Raw genomic sequence first — 16,517 nt, forward strand, 5'->3', positions numbered from 1 at the left:
CCCCTCCCCACGCCCACCACGGCCCCCGCCAACAGCCATTCACAGTGTTGTGATAGTATAAATATAAAATAGAAGAACGATCGAACGATGAAGCGAAAAATAGAATGAGAAAATTCACATCAGAAAACAGTAATATTGTGGAACACACAAATTTATGTGGTTCGGCTAATTGCCTACGTCTACGGAGTTGCAGAGGATTTTACTACTTGTGGAATTTACACCAGTCAATCGTCTCGACTTACAAGAGGGATCTCTCACTTTCTTACTCTCTTTTCTTCTCTCTCAACACCGAGATACATCGAAGAAGATATACTTACAAGTGAAATAAACCCAATTTCTCTTCTGCTAGAAGCCACCAAGAAGAAGCCAAGAGAGAACAATCTTCTTCTTCTTCTTTATTCTTCCTTCTTCCTTCAGCCGCAAGGAATTACCGCTTGCACTTCTCTTCTTCTATCCCAAGGAAGCCCGAAGAAGAACACAAAAAAAGGCCGTGCTAAATCTGAAGGAGAGCCGTGCGATGCCTCACAATATCTTTCTTTCTCTTTTGTTCGCAACTTAAAAGAGCTTCGCTTCGCGGGGAAGGGAGGCGGCGTTTCGCGAATCTAGAGGCGGGAGCAGCGGTTTTCGCGAAACAGAGAGGAATCGTGACTTTTCGCGATCGGGAGCGGGAGGCGGGTTGGGTGGACCGGCCTCCATAATAACAAAGGATAAGTGCAAGAAAAAGGAGTGTAATGCAGCGGTTTTCGCGAAACAGAGAGGAATCGTGACTTTCGCGATCGGGAGCGGGTTGGGTGGACCGGCCTCCATAATAACAAAGGATACGTGCAAGAAAAAGGAGTGTAATATCTATATTCCACGCCATGCCATCATTCCTTGATGATAAATTTACTTCCTTTCTTTCCAGCTCTTTGAACTGAAAGGGAAGAATCCTAACTATTGTAGAAATGAATAAAAAATAGTTCAAATGAGAGTCAGAAGAGGAGGGAAAAGAAGTGAGCGTGCTTTATTTTATTGCGGTTTCCTCACTAGATTCTCTCCTTTGTAAGATAGCCCCACAATAATGAATAAACAAAGCACAATCACATAAGCCACCGGTGTGGAAGGCACCATTGCCTCTTTGTAAAACGTGTATCAAGGAATCTAAGCAAAATATCAGAAGTAGAAGAAATATAAATCGTTGCAGCTATTAGTCCATTAGTTGAACAAATAAAAAATAAGAAAATTTTATAAAAAACTTTATTAGAAACAGAGTCTTTTTCAAAAAAGCAAAGATTAAAACCTAGATAAGATGGAAACTAATGTCCATAATTCAATTCATTAGACGAGTAGATATTTTCAATTTGAATTATGTTAAGAAAGGCATAGGTTGATCATAAAAGACTTGGGTATATTGCATAAAAAATGATCTTAATTTATTAGAATTAAATGAAAGTATGACACTCAATGGGACCGAATGGAGAAAAAGGATTCATGTAGCCAACCCCATTTAGTGGGATTAAAGGCTTGTTGTTGTTTTTGTAACTGTTACACTCATTTAATGAAAACTTGATGTTTCATAACTTCATATGTTTTTGTGTGAAACTCTTAGAGCAAAAACAACAATTATAGAATTTTGAACGATCGAGAATGGAAACATTTTCCACTGGCTTGAGTTACATTTCAGAATGATCGGGGAGTCTGTTCTCTAGTTAAAACATTTTCATATTTATTTTTAGGTTCATAACTTTGAGATTTGTGGCTATGTTGAGCCTTCATAGCTTTTCAATGAAAGACACCATGGAATGCACAGAACTAGGCACAAAAAAATTACAGTCCATTAAATTTTAGCTTAGGCAAGGCTTACACCCTTTCGATGCGAATTCATAAAATAAATAAAACTTTTACCAAATGATTATTAAAAGGTACCTTATAAATTTTGTAATAATTCTAAAAACGAAAATGATTAAGACTTGCATCGCAAAGAGCATGGATAAAAGCAACCAAAAAAGATCTAGGTCAGTGGTACAGTGAGACCGGAATTTATCATTGAGCCTTGCACTGTACTAAAAACATTTTTGTCCAAGCAGCAAAAGTAAGTTTGAAGGAAAAAAGCGATCTATTGATGACCAGGAGTCCTATTTATAACCAAAAGACCCATAATTGATAGTTTCTCAAGTTCCTACCAGAAAGCGGCTAAAAACTGCAAGTTTGATTTTTAATAATACCAAACTTGCAGAAGACAGAACAAATATTGAACAAATATTCAATCTCAACTAGCACAAGAAAAGCTTTTTTTCCATCTTCTAATACAGTGAAAAATTGAAAGCAAACAATCTCGGATCTTGCTCCAGTGACAAAATTTAATATAGAAGAAAACATAGGATCCAATCTTCATAAATTCATGGTTTGTGATCTTTTTTAAGAAGCCTGTACTGGAAATAAGAAATTTGTCTTACATTCGAAAGTTCTTGGTTGCCTTTAATATGCATACATAGATAATAATGGAGAGAAACTTGAACCAAAATCAATGATGTGTTACTTTATTGCATATGACTTTTAACTACAAATATTGGGATAACAAAAACAAGAAAATAATCAAAATTAGGAGTGCTATTTTTAATGAAATTGAGATGTGAAAAGATAGGTAAGCGGGATTAAAAAAGAAACCTCCAATACATAACAAATTGAATTAAAAGAGCCAATTAAATTTGATAAGAGAATGGAGATGCCAATAAATGATCAAAATCATTCTCAACCAATAACTCCGTGTAACAGAAGTTAAAAGATAATAACAAAGAACTCTAAAGCTTCTTAATTATTATTCTCTTTCTCGATATTATTAAACCTAGAGACTATCAAGCAACAATAAAAGTTAAAGATTAATCTAAGCAAGGGCTAGTAATAAAAAAAGAAGGATTATATCTACAAAATAATATATGACTAGAGTACCAAAAAAACTTATACAATTAAGAAAAACAGTAGAATGACAACAAAAGGTACATTGTGAGGTTATTAGTAATAGAAGAAAGATATTAACGTCACTGAAATTTCTCTCCTATGTTTAAACAAACAACTGTACAACAAGTTTTGAGTATTATAATTGCAGAAAACTTACATCTACGGCAAATAAAGGTTAAGAATGCTTTTCACCATGGAAAACCAATAAAAAAAAATCTATATGGTTCAACCTAAAGGCTTTGTCGCACAAGGATAATAAAATTAAGTCTTGATTTTAACAAATGCCTATTATCATTTAAAGCAAACTCCACGATAATGGCTAGGGCTGTGAATTTAGCTCGTAAGATCGTTAATTGCTCGAAAATTTACTTGAATTTTAGCTTGGATTAAAATAAATCAACCGAGATATGAGCCAAAACTTCAGATCAAATTTTTTTCAAGCCAATTTCGAGCCATAGACGGATTGACTCGAGCTAGCTTGAGATTGGCTTAAAGTATTTAAAAAAAAAAAAATTACAAGTAATGCTAAATAAAATCGAATATATGGTTACGAGCCGATTTTGAGCTTAAACGGGTCCAAACAACTCAATTCAAGACATCTTGTTTCGATTTTGAGCCGGATCGAGCCGATTTCGAGTTGGAACTGATCAAAATAACCCAAAATTGAGTTAGCTCGTTTCGATTTAGAGCTGCATTGAGCTTGATTCAATTTCGAGCTTGAAATCAAACATAACGAGCCACGAGCCGATTTTGATACGAACTCGATCCAAATGGGTCGATTTTGAGCCGACCTCAGCTTGGGTCGAAATCGGTTAAAAGCCCTAGTAATTGTATTAAAAATTTGTTAAATTTATGCAAAAGATTAATTTTCATATATACAATGGTTTGTTACAAAGGAAAAAATTGTATCATCCTGTTTTGGAATGTTGATAATATCTTAATTGCAAGAGTTAACATTGCAAAAATCAATAATCTTAAATAAAATTGGCAAATGACTTTGACATGAAGGTCCTGAGTGAAGCCAATAAAATTCTTGAAATGAGAATAGATCAAAATAAAGCTGCAAGTATTTTGAACTTATCACAATCTCAATATATTGATGAAGTGTTGTATAGGTTTAATATGATAGAAGCAAAAAATGGTGATGACACTAGTCACAACCCACTTCAATCACAGATGAAAAGAAAGACTATATGGATAATGTCACTTATGCATCAATAATTAGCTATGTACTGCATGCAATAGTTTGCAAAGGATTAGAGATTGCGCATGCAATGTTGACTATTAATCGGTATATGCCAAAACTAAAAAAAACATTTCGAGTTTTTAAATGGATCAACACTTACAGAAGTTGGTTGTTACATTACTGGAAATTATTAGATTATCAACAAGAGAAGCCAAGCATGTAGTTGGCACTAAAACTAGCAAAAAGAAAATTTGGCTAAGAAGTACTTTTAAAGAACTGAACTGATCACAATATATCTTACTATGTAGTGACAATCAACATATCATTTATTTGATAAAAAAATTTTCCCACTATTTCCAGACAAAACATATACAACTCAAGTACCACTTCAAATGCAAACTACTTGATAATGATGTTTTAAATCTATCCAAATCAAAAGAGCAGAAAATCTAAGTGATTTGCTCACAAAAGTGGCCCCCATTAAAAAGTTAAGGCTTTGTAAAACCTCAATGAACCTTCATAAATGGTGATATGAAGGTGTTGCATGGAGAGATTTTCAGACATCAACCAGTAAAAATTTATTTAAAAAATTTTATCTTCAAGTGGGAGATTGTTAAAATAGAAAGATATGATTAGTATTATCTAACTCATTCAATATTTTTACCCACCACCTTCTATCTAATTCCTATAAATTAATCTCCTACCATCATTTACCTAATATTTATATTATGATACCTACGGCAATCACCTAATAAATTGAACTTGCTATCTATCACCTCCAAGCGAGATATAAGAAGATGACTTCAACATTTTGGTGCATCCCACACATAAAAGAAAATATGAAGAAGAGGGAGAAAAGAAGAGGGATCTAAGTTTTCAATCATAGAAAGGAGAGGCTCTTACAATAGAAAAAGTAGAGGTCAAGAAGTGAAGATGATAACATCAACAATGATAAAATTTTCTCACTTTTTACATTTCTCTATCCTTTTCCTCTACTCCTTTTTAATATTTATTAGAATATTGAATCTTTTGCACAGAGATAGACATAGGTAAATATCATCAAATTAGGTAAAATTAAGCTTCTTGAGATTGTGATCTTTATTGTGCTTATTCCACATCTTCATTTAATTTCTTTTGATGTTCTCTTACTATCCTGACATAAAATTTGTGAAGTTCCATCCATAAATCATTCTATATAAAAGACTGAAAAAGTAAAGTAGATTCTGACAACGTCTAAGTAAGAATAAAAGGCTCCACCAGTGTACTAATCTCTTCCAAACCATTTAATTGACTATACTAGAAAGAAAATGATTTAGCTCATGAACTTGCAAGTTTTCTTAACTACTTATGATAAATTTAATTGATGTTGTCAACCCTTCCAGTTAAATACTAATAATGCACATAGTCAGTTGAAGAAACTTGTAAAGTTCTACCATTAATCAATTAAATTTTAGATGTTCATAACAGAACATACATGATAGTGCCAATACTATTTCCTGAAGTAAGCTACTGTTACTAAAAACAAATTGTGTGCCTAAACTATCCAATAAATAATGAGGGACAATTTAGACAATAATCATGAAATGAAATGATAAATAAAAGATAAAAAAATTATAAAAGAGAACCAAACATTCACGTATCTTCACCTAAAAATGGGAGTGAATTCCTAAAACTTCTATCATCTACGAATCTATTGTACATTGAAAATGTCTAGCCATCTATCAAACAAGTTGGATCATCAACAAATCATTTTTAAGATAGAGTTTCATAATCAGGTCATTTCTGATTTGCTAAACTATAATCAGATTCAAAATTGACCTGAACCTTTAATTCATTTTCTAATATTCTCTGTGCTTCACCACTATGGAACTTAAAAATGAAACATTGTTTTTTAATTTCACTTTTAGGATTTACATGCATGATTTCAGTGAAGCAGCAAAGAAATTGATCATAGTCCAATCCAAATTTATAGTGTAGAGCTGATGCACACTGTATGATAAGCCAATGATATCAGTTCTAATAATGAATAAATGAGCTAACTAAAAGTGAAGATGAGAAAAAAAAAACTCGAATTAAATAGAACTAATCCCCTAAAATAATATCAATGAGTGATGATGTTTAAAATTGCATAGTAAATACCTTTTAATGCAGCAGTAAAACTGTGAACAACAACCCTTATTTAGGTAGGGGCCTTCTACACTGACTAGTACCACCCACCCCACCCCACCCCGCCACTTTCAATAAATTTAAGGAAGAATTACATACATACCACTCAATTCTTGTGTATTTATATATCTAACATCTAAACTTCAGTTTTTTCATACATGTCACCTACCTATACTTGAAAAGTTGTATTTCACATTTTAAAAGCTAAAATGATGATATTTTTTTATAAGATATGAACAAGTAAAGTTTAGGTGTATATAAATATATAGGAATTGAGCGGTAGGTATGTAAATGCACCAAATTTTACATAGCATGGAGATGATAAATAAAATACAAACATTTCAGCGGGCATCATATCCAGCTGAATACTTGCTTAAAAACTGATGAAAGGAATGAAACATATAGGACAATCTAGCCTTGAGATTTGCTAAAGTTTGGCGTGCGATAAATATTATTAATCAGCATTCAAACACTAAATTTTACATAGCATGGAGATGATAAATAAAATACGAATGTTTCAGCGCGCATCATATCCAGCTGAATACTTGCTTAAAAACTAATGAAAGGAATGAAACATATAGGACAATCTAGTCTTGAGATTTGCTAAAGTTTGGCGGGCGATAAATATTATTAATCAGCATTCAAACACAATTAAGTAGGCCAAGATAAAATTCATATTTTATCCTGCTTGTATCACCTGCATAAACAAATGCATGCTGCAAAAAATACAGTTTACTGAAGTACAAAAAATATGTATATAAATATAAATAAATAAATAAATAACTCAAAATATGAATCAGACTCCGTAATAAGCAACTACAAGAACCTTCATGCCCATATAAATCATCCCACCAGCATTTAAAATGCAAAGCAATTAGAAGAACAGGGGCTCTGAATCACAAGCTAAACTTACTGCAGCTCTAATGAATTTATCTCTGCATGAGGCAAGAAGTAAATCCTGGAATAAGTAGAGTGCACAAGATATAAAACTGATAAATTGCAAATGATGATAAAATAGACTTAGATAGAAAAAGGTCCTCACTAAGGTTCAGAATCAACAATTTTTGCCTTCTATCCATCCATAGTAATATTTGCTTTCAAAAAGCAAAAGAAAAATATGGTTAGCTGAATTAAGCATTTCTGTGAATTTAAATGGAGAAAAAAAAAACTATAAAAGCACAAACATTTGATCATAATGGTAATTAAAAATTCTTGTAAAATGCTAAAATGTTCAGGTACAAAACGGCATAATCTCGTACAAGCGTTGTTACACCAACTTATTCATACCAATAAGAGCAGTGTATTTTATAAAGATTATATCTCCAAAAGCTGTGTTCCTATCATCCTATCTCAAATCACCTTCTCACAATAGATTCTTCATTTCTAGCCTAACGTGCCTTCTTTTGCCCCCAAACCACCATTCTACCAGCACAACAACCACACTTTGCCCGGAATATAAGCACAGCTCTTCCATTCAAAGGTGCCATCTTTTTCAATTCAGCCCCAAATTCTCTATTGTAATCTTCACTCAACTCAAAGAAACCTTTATCCCCACCATCTCCGCCTGCAGAATTATGCAAATTTTTCAAGCAATCCTCCGTCTCAATCTTGATGTCGAATTCCGGAGCATTCCTTAGCCCCCGACAGTTTGGATTATCACATTTTTTCCCAACACAACAGCTTAAAAACCAGAGTATGACAGAACAAGCAATCATAAATCCAAATCCATTCACTAAATAAACACCACTACCAATACCCAATTCCTTGTCTACTGTAGCGACCATCAGTTTCCAGATATCAGAGAAGCCATAGGAGAAGAACTTGAGACACGGGAACAACAGGAATCCGCAAGCAAAGAGTACGGCGACCAAGATGGAAATATTGGCGATCGCTGATGTTTTATTAGGGCATGGCGGAGTTTTGATTGGATTCTGAGAATTCAATTGGGCCTTCTTCCTATGGGAACGAGGGTTTTGGGTAACGGCGGCGGGTGCTGAAGCAGCGCGCATGATGGCGATGATGTGAGCGGACGAAAAGTTGGATCTTGTTCTCAATTTACAGATTACTGATCTGATATAGAGGGATTTGAGAATAAATGGAAGGAAAAGAGAATCAAATGAGGGGAATGATATTTTGCTAGGTTTCTACATGTAGACCTACAGTCAGTAGTAGTCTTCTCCCTTCGCAATTGATGGGGGCGTAGTGGTAGTTGAGATATTATTTTTAAATGGCCAACATGCTGTGTGTATATCTTTTTATTATTATTATTATTTTTTAAGAAACATCCATCACGAAAGGAAAACGATGCCCAATAGCTCAAATTTTATAATATCAGAGCACAGAGCATTTACTTGAGGAAATATTTATCTTTAATTTATTTATTTTCAGAAAATATCATGAAAAAAATATTCCCTTGAAAGTCAAGACGTCTGGGACGTCCGGACCGGACGACAACTACCAACAGCCACATCGTCTGCCAATGATGTGTGTGACGACGTGTCGGTTAATGGTTGATTGTCCGGACGTGCTGTGTACGACTCCGGACCGGACGACAACTACCAACAGCCACATCGTTTGTCAATGATGTGTGTGACGACGTGTCAGATGACGTGTCGGTTAATGGTTGATCGTCCGGACGTGCTGTGTACGATCAGAATATTTTCTCAAATATCTAAATGGTCAAGATAGTATTTCTTTAGCAGGAGCAATTAAATACAAACTAAGTTCCTAAAAAATTAGATACTGATCATCTAAAACTTACTATTTGAAAATCAGTAGTGATCTTTTATCCATTTTTCAAATTCTTACTCCAATATCAACATTCATGATAAAACTTCAACTTATATTTTTTTCCTTTCATCAAATTCTCCTTCCGGTAGTTAAAAAAAACACCTGAGTGCTTAATTTGTTAATGTCAATATTTTATATTATTTGAATACAATTTTTTAATTTTTTTTGGAGAGGAGGGACCCATATTATTCATTTTTATCAAACTTTTAATAATTTGGTCATGACAATGTAAATTATAGGCTTCGTAGCACAAAAAATCTTATAAATATTAATGTGTTGGTGCTTTTTATGTAATTATACCTTTCTTTTTTTTATAGATTTTTAAAAATTTTAATTTATTTTAAATTAGTATTTCAATCGATATGGCACAAATTTGAGCACTAAATTAAGGAGTTTTGACTAACAATTCAATGAGGAATAATTTACTTCTAAACTTGATTTTATAAAGCCTCCAATATAATGTTTCAACCTAACTTTGGATGGTAAAATCTTTTAATGAAAGAACGTTTACGTGAAATATATCACTCGGCATTATTTGATTGATATTTTTAGTTAGATAAATTTAACGTGCTTAAAAAACATGATGAATGAAATCAAAATCATGGCGTGCAGTTGGTGCTGAGTAGCAAAGGCGGTTTATTGAGGGATTTGCTATTCAAGCATTAGAAGCCTCTTCGATAACACTTCTATAATCTAATTGGCAATATTTGTAGTTTGGAAGAATTGCATGCAAACAACTTAATGCTTATGTTTATGTATTTACATATCCTACATATCTAACACCAAAACTTTCATTTTTACATATATGCCAACTTACTATGTAGGAAAATGTGCATTTCACATTTTTAAAAGTAAAATAATGATATTTTTTAATGTGATATGAAAAGATATGAAAATACATTGAAGTTTAGAAATTAGATATGTAAATACATAAAGGATGAGGGCCCGTTTGGGAACTCATTTTTGCAGTTTTTACGTTGCGGAAAAGGAGAAGCACGGTTTGGAAACTCTTTTATTTAGAGTGTTCGTTGGTTGGGGTCCGCAACAAGTCGAACACCAAAGCTGAAGGGGGAGATGGCGTTTTGAGACTCGAGCTCTGTTGCGAGGTTCCTTTGATATCAATGCCCCTTTTGGATTCCAGAAATCTCACTTCCTATCCTCGCATATACCCCTGCCTATGTCCTCCTTTGTCACTCGTATCGATAGGGCTGAAACCCGGTTCCGCTCCTCTCCCTTTGCTCGGGCCCGAAGACTTGCTACAATCTTCTCGTGAAGTTTTGTCCTCTATAGATTTTTTTTTTTGAGGTTGCTGCCTACCTCTGTGTTTCTTATTTTTTCATTGAACTTTTTTGTGTTTTTGATTTGCATATGTATCTATGTTGTTTGATGACCGACTAGCTTGCTCGTTCCCATTCATATGCGTAGATGAACATATTGTGGGGAGAGTAATGAGCACCTATTTGTTTTTTTCTTCTCGTATTGCATATAATTTGAAGCAAAATTAAAGTTTGTAAGATAAATTAGTTAGCAACATCTATAGTAATCATGATCAAGCAGTAGAAGCTACATAATGGAAAATATATAAGCTTATTCATTTGTTTTTTTTAAGATTTATTATTTTAAATATCCTGACTGTGGAGTAACATTTTGAAGTGGCTGGTCGAATTGTTTGCTTATGTCTCCTCCTTAGTGTAAAGTAATCTTTTGGGGGAAGAATGTTGAGCACTACTTCTTTTTTCAGTTAATTTGAGACTTTTCTAAATAGAATTGTATATGTTTTGCTGTACATATGAATCATGCATAATAGATAAATTAGCAGGATCCTTACCTGCTCTGATCAATCAACAGAAACAGTGAGCTGAAATATATATGAGTAATTCTCATATGTTTGTTTCAGATTTCTTTGTTGATTTATTTTGTTTTAGTAGATATATGAGCACTGGTTTTTAATTTTTTTGACAAATTTTGCTGGCTGATTTGCTTGCCCATGCCTCATTCTTAGTGTACATTAACATTTTGGATTAGAGAATATTGAGCACTATTCTCTTTTTTTAGTTTTCTTCTGCTATAATTTTTATAAATAGAATTGAATATGTTTTGTTGCACATTTGAAGTTTGCATGATAGATAAATTAGTAACATCCTTACATGTTCTGAACAATCGGTAGAAGCAATGAGAAGAAATACATATTAGCAATGCTCATTGGTTTATTTCAGTTTTTTGTTGGTTTATTTTCTTTAGATAGGTATATGAACACTAGTTTTAGTTTGTTTAACAGTTTTTGCTAGTCGAGTTGTTTGCACTTGCTTCCTCTTCAGTGTGGAGTAATATTTTTAGGGAGAATGTTGAGCATGATTTTCTTATTTTAGTTTATCTGAAACTTTTATAAATAGAATTATATATTATTTACTACACTTTTGAAGTTTGGATGATAAATAAGTTAGCAACTTCATTGTTTGTTATGATCATCTAATAGATGCAATGAGATAAAATATATATGAAAATTGTTCATCTATTCATTTTGAATTTTTTTGTTGGTTTATTTTCTTTCGATTCATATATGAGCACAGATTTTTCAATTTGTATGACAAATTTTATTAGTTGAATTGTTTATTCTTGCATCCACCTCAGTTTGGAGTAATATTTTTAGGAAAAAATGTTAAACACTGCTTCTTTTTTTAGTTTACATGAGACTTTTATAAATAAAATTACATATGTTTTGCTGCACATGTGAAGCATGCATGATAGATAAGTTAACAAAATCCTTACATGTTCTAATCAATCAACAGAAGCAATGAGATGAAATATATATAAGCAATGCTCATATGTTTGTTTAAAATTTGTTTGTTGGTTTATTTTGTTTGAATAGATATATGAGAACTGATTTTTAATTTTTTTGACAAATTTTGCTAGTCGAATTGCTTGCTCTTTCCTCCTCCTCAATGTACAGTAACATTTTGGGGCGGAGAATGTTGAGTACTACTCCCTTTTTTTAGTTTTCTTCTACGGAGACCTTTATCAATATAATTGCATATGCTTTGTTTCACATTTGAAGTTTAGATGATAGATAAGTCAACAACATCTAAAGATTGCTATGGAAGCTATGAAATGAAATACATTTTAGCATTTGAATGTTAGGTACTAAACAAACAGTATAAGTCATTTCAATATTATTATTTTGTTTCTTTCAAAGTTTTATGTGTACTTACCATGCATATGCATTCGCTGAGGATATATGTCGGGGAGAGTGGGGGGGGGGGGGGGGGGTTCCATTCACATGGTTAGGGCTCATCTGTTGGAAAACAACTATCAAAGGGCTCATCTGATCATCGCTCCTCAATCTTAAATTGGTGAGGTTGTTTTTGTATAGATAATATCAGCCACCAGAGAACACATTCAAGTGCTTATTCAATTTGGAAAAATAGTGATTTTGGATAAAGTTTTCTTTGGTTAAGAGATCTCATTGAGCTCTAATTATTGTCTCGAAGACCCAATTTTGATAACGCGATAAAAACAAAAAAATTGGTTATGAGTATCTTATCTAACATGTAATATGAGGGTTCACATTAGTGCATGGATATGCAAAAAAGTACAAAAAAAATTCTGAAAGAAACAGATGAACAATGCTGATATATATTTTATTTCATTGCTTCTACTGATTGATCATGGAATATAAAAATGTTGCTAACTTATCTATTTTGTAAACTTCAAATGTACAGCAAAACAAATGCAATTTTTTTAAAAAAATTCACATCATAAGAAAACTATAAAAGGAAGCGGTGCTCATAATTCTCCCCTCAAAATGTTACTCCACACTAATGAGGAGGCAAGAACAAGCAATTCAGCCAACAAAATTTATCAAAAAAAAAAAAACTAAAAACCAAAGCTCATGTATTTTTTATAAGGATATGCTAAGGTGGAGTGGATGTTGTTAACTTATCAGAAATGATTCTCTAGATTTATATAATCTTATTACTACAGATGTTTTGTGGACCCATTGGTTACTTAGTTTTTGTTTACAGTGATGTCTTTGGAATGTGATTTGATGGGCACATTTCACATTTCTTGAGAAATATTTAGTAGAGCAATGATGGAAAGAATAAAACAAAAGGCTCAACCAATTACCAATAATGAATATGAAAATAAAATGACCATTCTAATTTGACAAGGATATTGATTGGTCTTTATGTCTGGATAACACAATTGGTGTTCTTGTATGGAGCTATTTTTGATATTTATGAAATAATTCTGAGCTCTAATTTTTCTTTTTATTTGTCATATTCTTATTTCATATTCATGTATTTTTGTTTTACAAGCCAAATTATGTTGATGCATTTCTTTTTTTAACTTGGATATCAGATGTTTAAATAAAATGAAGGTGAGATACCTGCTATTTGGGATAAGGAGATGAAGATAATATTCTATTACTTGTGTTTGGGAGATGTAGAAAATGACAATAAACCAACCGCCCATTTTAATAAGGAAGGCTGACAAAAAATAATGAAACTCTTTCAAGAAAGAATCGGTAGACTGTACGATAAAATTAAGCTGGAAAATAAATGAGATCAACTTAAAAAATACTAGAAGTTGTGGAAGGAGCTAAAGAGAGGGGCCACTGGTTTAGGATGGGACCATATCAAAAAAATAGTTGATGCACTTGAGGAGTGGTGGCAAGAGAAGATTTCAACAAGTCTAACATCTTACATTCAATATTGCTTACTTTAAAATTTTGCATCTTCGAAATCAAGTTTATCAATTGTAGGTTTTACCAAATGTAAGGAAATTAGACTTGTCGACATTGATCCGACACTAGATGAGAAGCTAGATACTATGTTCCTTTGTGTTGTAGCAACATGGGTCAACATCAGGGCTACAACATAAGAGCCCACCACTACTTTGGATGAGCCATAATGTGCTCATTCCAATGAGGTCTACGAGGAACAAGTGGATGAAAGAGAACAGGGGGAGTCCAGTCACTCAAAGAAACATGCATCCTCGACACTAAAAGAGAAAAGGAATAGTAAAGTTGGGGTAGCTCATTTATCCCAATGTATATCACAGTCGAGGAACAAGTGGATGAAAGAGAACAGGGGGAGTCTAGTCACTCAAAGAAACATGCATCCTCGAGACTAAAAGAGAAAAGGAAAAGTAAAGTTGGGGTAGCTCATTTATCCCAACGTATATCACAGCTGGTGTCAAGCTGCACCAGTATTACTTCAAGTGCCTGTATTGCTCTCCATGCATACTCAATAAGGACAGATATTATCAAGCTACTCAACTCAATCACAAAATTTTTTTATGATGCCTCTCTACTTATCTGCCTTAAAACTTCTAGAGGATCGAAACAATAGTCCCTAAACCTTACCTCCGTTATTATTTAGAGTCAGACTAGTTAGATGACATGCACATTTTTTTTTTACTTTTGGCAACTAAAGTAGGGTGACTATTTGTAGTAGTTGAATTTTTTATTACAAACTATGACTTGTTTTTACTTTTTTTGATGTTTTATTATTAGTGGATTTCTGTAGTTCAATTACTTTCTTTTTGCACAAGTTAAGCATTTACCTGCACTGAGAATAACATGTTTTTTTGAGATGAGCTTAACATTATTCTTTATGTCAAATGGAGTCACCGAATGAAAAGAAGATTATAGAGATAGTAGAGCAAGTGATATTCATTACCAATAAAGTTTGTCTGATTTATGAGTACTATCAGAGACATATTTGTAAGACAACTTGTGTCTCATCGCCATTTGTGGATGACAAATTGCTTGGTGAACTACTAGAAGCTCATCCATTTCAGATTCACAGTATGTCTCGGATGTCAAAAATTATGTTTTGTGATTTGTTAGATGAATTACAATCAAAATATTGTATGCATGGATCTTTATGATTTACATCCCAAGAAGTTCAAGCTATCACGCTCTTCAAATATTGTGAGTGTTTCCATTACTCCACGGAGATGATTAGCAAGTATTTCCACATTGGGTTTAACTCTTTGGTTAAAATGGTTACGGATATCATCAAACCACTGGACCCATCTTTTGCTCAAACACCTCAGGAAATTCATATTGATCCACGATACAAGCCTCTTTTCAAGTTATTAATCTCACTCTTCCTTCATAGTTCATTAAAGTAAACAAAATTTATAAATAGCATATATGTCATTTTTTTATAATAAGGACCGCATCAGAGCAAAGGATGTAACGTATGTTAACGCACACGTGGGAAATGAGAAAAAGATAGCCTATATCGGCAGATGCGGGGCTTCTACACATAATATATTAACAATATGTGATTTCAACATATTTTACATTTGTGCCAGCTTGTTAGAAGAGAGTACACACGACACCAGAATATTCAAATTTGCAATAGAGGAGCCCGAATACAAATTCCTGATGCCTTAACAAGGTTGGTGCATCAAACTAAACCTTCATTGTTATATTTTCCTTTGAACAAATCCACTAATATTGTAATTATTCAGAAAAGTATTATCTTGTTGATTCGAGATATCCATTGCAACGTGATTTTTTGAAGTCATTTCCTGACACGAGATATCACCTCCTTGACTTTGAGCGCAACAACCAAGTGATTAGGGGAGGAATGAGCTCTTAAACAAAAGACACTCTACATTACGCAGTGTTATCGAGTGAGCATTTGGTGTATGGAAGAAGAAGAAGCGGGTCATACTCCGAGATAGGCTGCATATTCCATCAAAAAATATGTGAAGATAGTTGTTGCAACAAATGCACTCCATAATTTTATACGGGGGCATCCATCCCGAGATAATATCAATTTCAAGGTCATAGATGATTTTCCCACATGCATGCCCGAGGAAGCTAACCAACATCAAGTTGGACCTTCGATGCAAGACGAGGATTTTGGAAAAAACGAATACAACACTTCTGAGGGAGAAGATGTTGAGGAGATGTTAAAGATAAGAGAAGATATTACTGATGCGTTGGTGAATGGTGAATGCAACGACTGTACTTATATAACACCACCTAGTTATTTGTAGTTTATGCATATTTTGTCTCTATGTTTTCTCTGGATGCATTTTTTTTTCAAAATATTTGCACCAATATGTATTGTACATTTCTTTTTAGTGTACCGAAAAATTTTAATTTTTAATTATAAGACTGCTTATATTTTTTTTAAATATCTGGAATGTTGTATCTACTAATTTTTTTTAATTAAAGTAATTATGTATTATTATAATAGGAAATATGAGCTTAAGATCATCAGACACTTCGAAAGTTTTGCTATACTATTGTGGCGATAAGTGTGTTTAGTATAGGTCCAAAAAGGAAGACAACTACAAGAGAGGATTCTATTCTTGTCCGAGAAACATGACCCTTACATATTGTGACTTCTTCAGTCGGTTGATGACACAGGCGAGAACCCTCTAGACTGTGATCAATCGAGGAGAGATGTAGTGA

The 16,517-nt window shown here is 33.2% G+C and overlaps 1 protein-coding gene across 1 annotated transcript; it reads right to left on the reverse strand.

The window, feature by feature from the left end:
* Nucleotides 1-7,368: 7,368 nt before the first annotated feature.
* LOC110019476 (uncharacterized protein At5g19025-like) lies at nt 7,369-8,493 on the reverse strand. Its single transcript, XM_020717143.1, has 2 exons — nt 7,577-8,493; nt 7,369-7,383 (listed from the first exon to the last, which is right to left on the reverse strand). The coding sequence occupies exon 1, from the start codon at nt 8,296-8,298 to the stop codon at nt 7,678-7,680; it is 621 nt and encodes a 206-aa protein (XP_020572802.1). The 5' UTR covers nt 8,299-8,493; the 3' UTR covers nt 7,369-7,383; nt 7,577-7,677.
* Nucleotides 8,494-16,517: the final 8,024 nt, after the last annotated feature.

This window comes from Phalaenopsis equestris, unplaced genomic scaffold, assembly GCF_001263595.1.
Source record: "Phalaenopsis equestris unplaced genomic scaffold, ASM126359v1 Scaffold000058, whole genome shotgun sequence".
NCBI classification, from domain to species: Eukaryota; Viridiplantae; Streptophyta; class Magnoliopsida; order Asparagales; family Orchidaceae; genus Phalaenopsis; species Phalaenopsis equestris.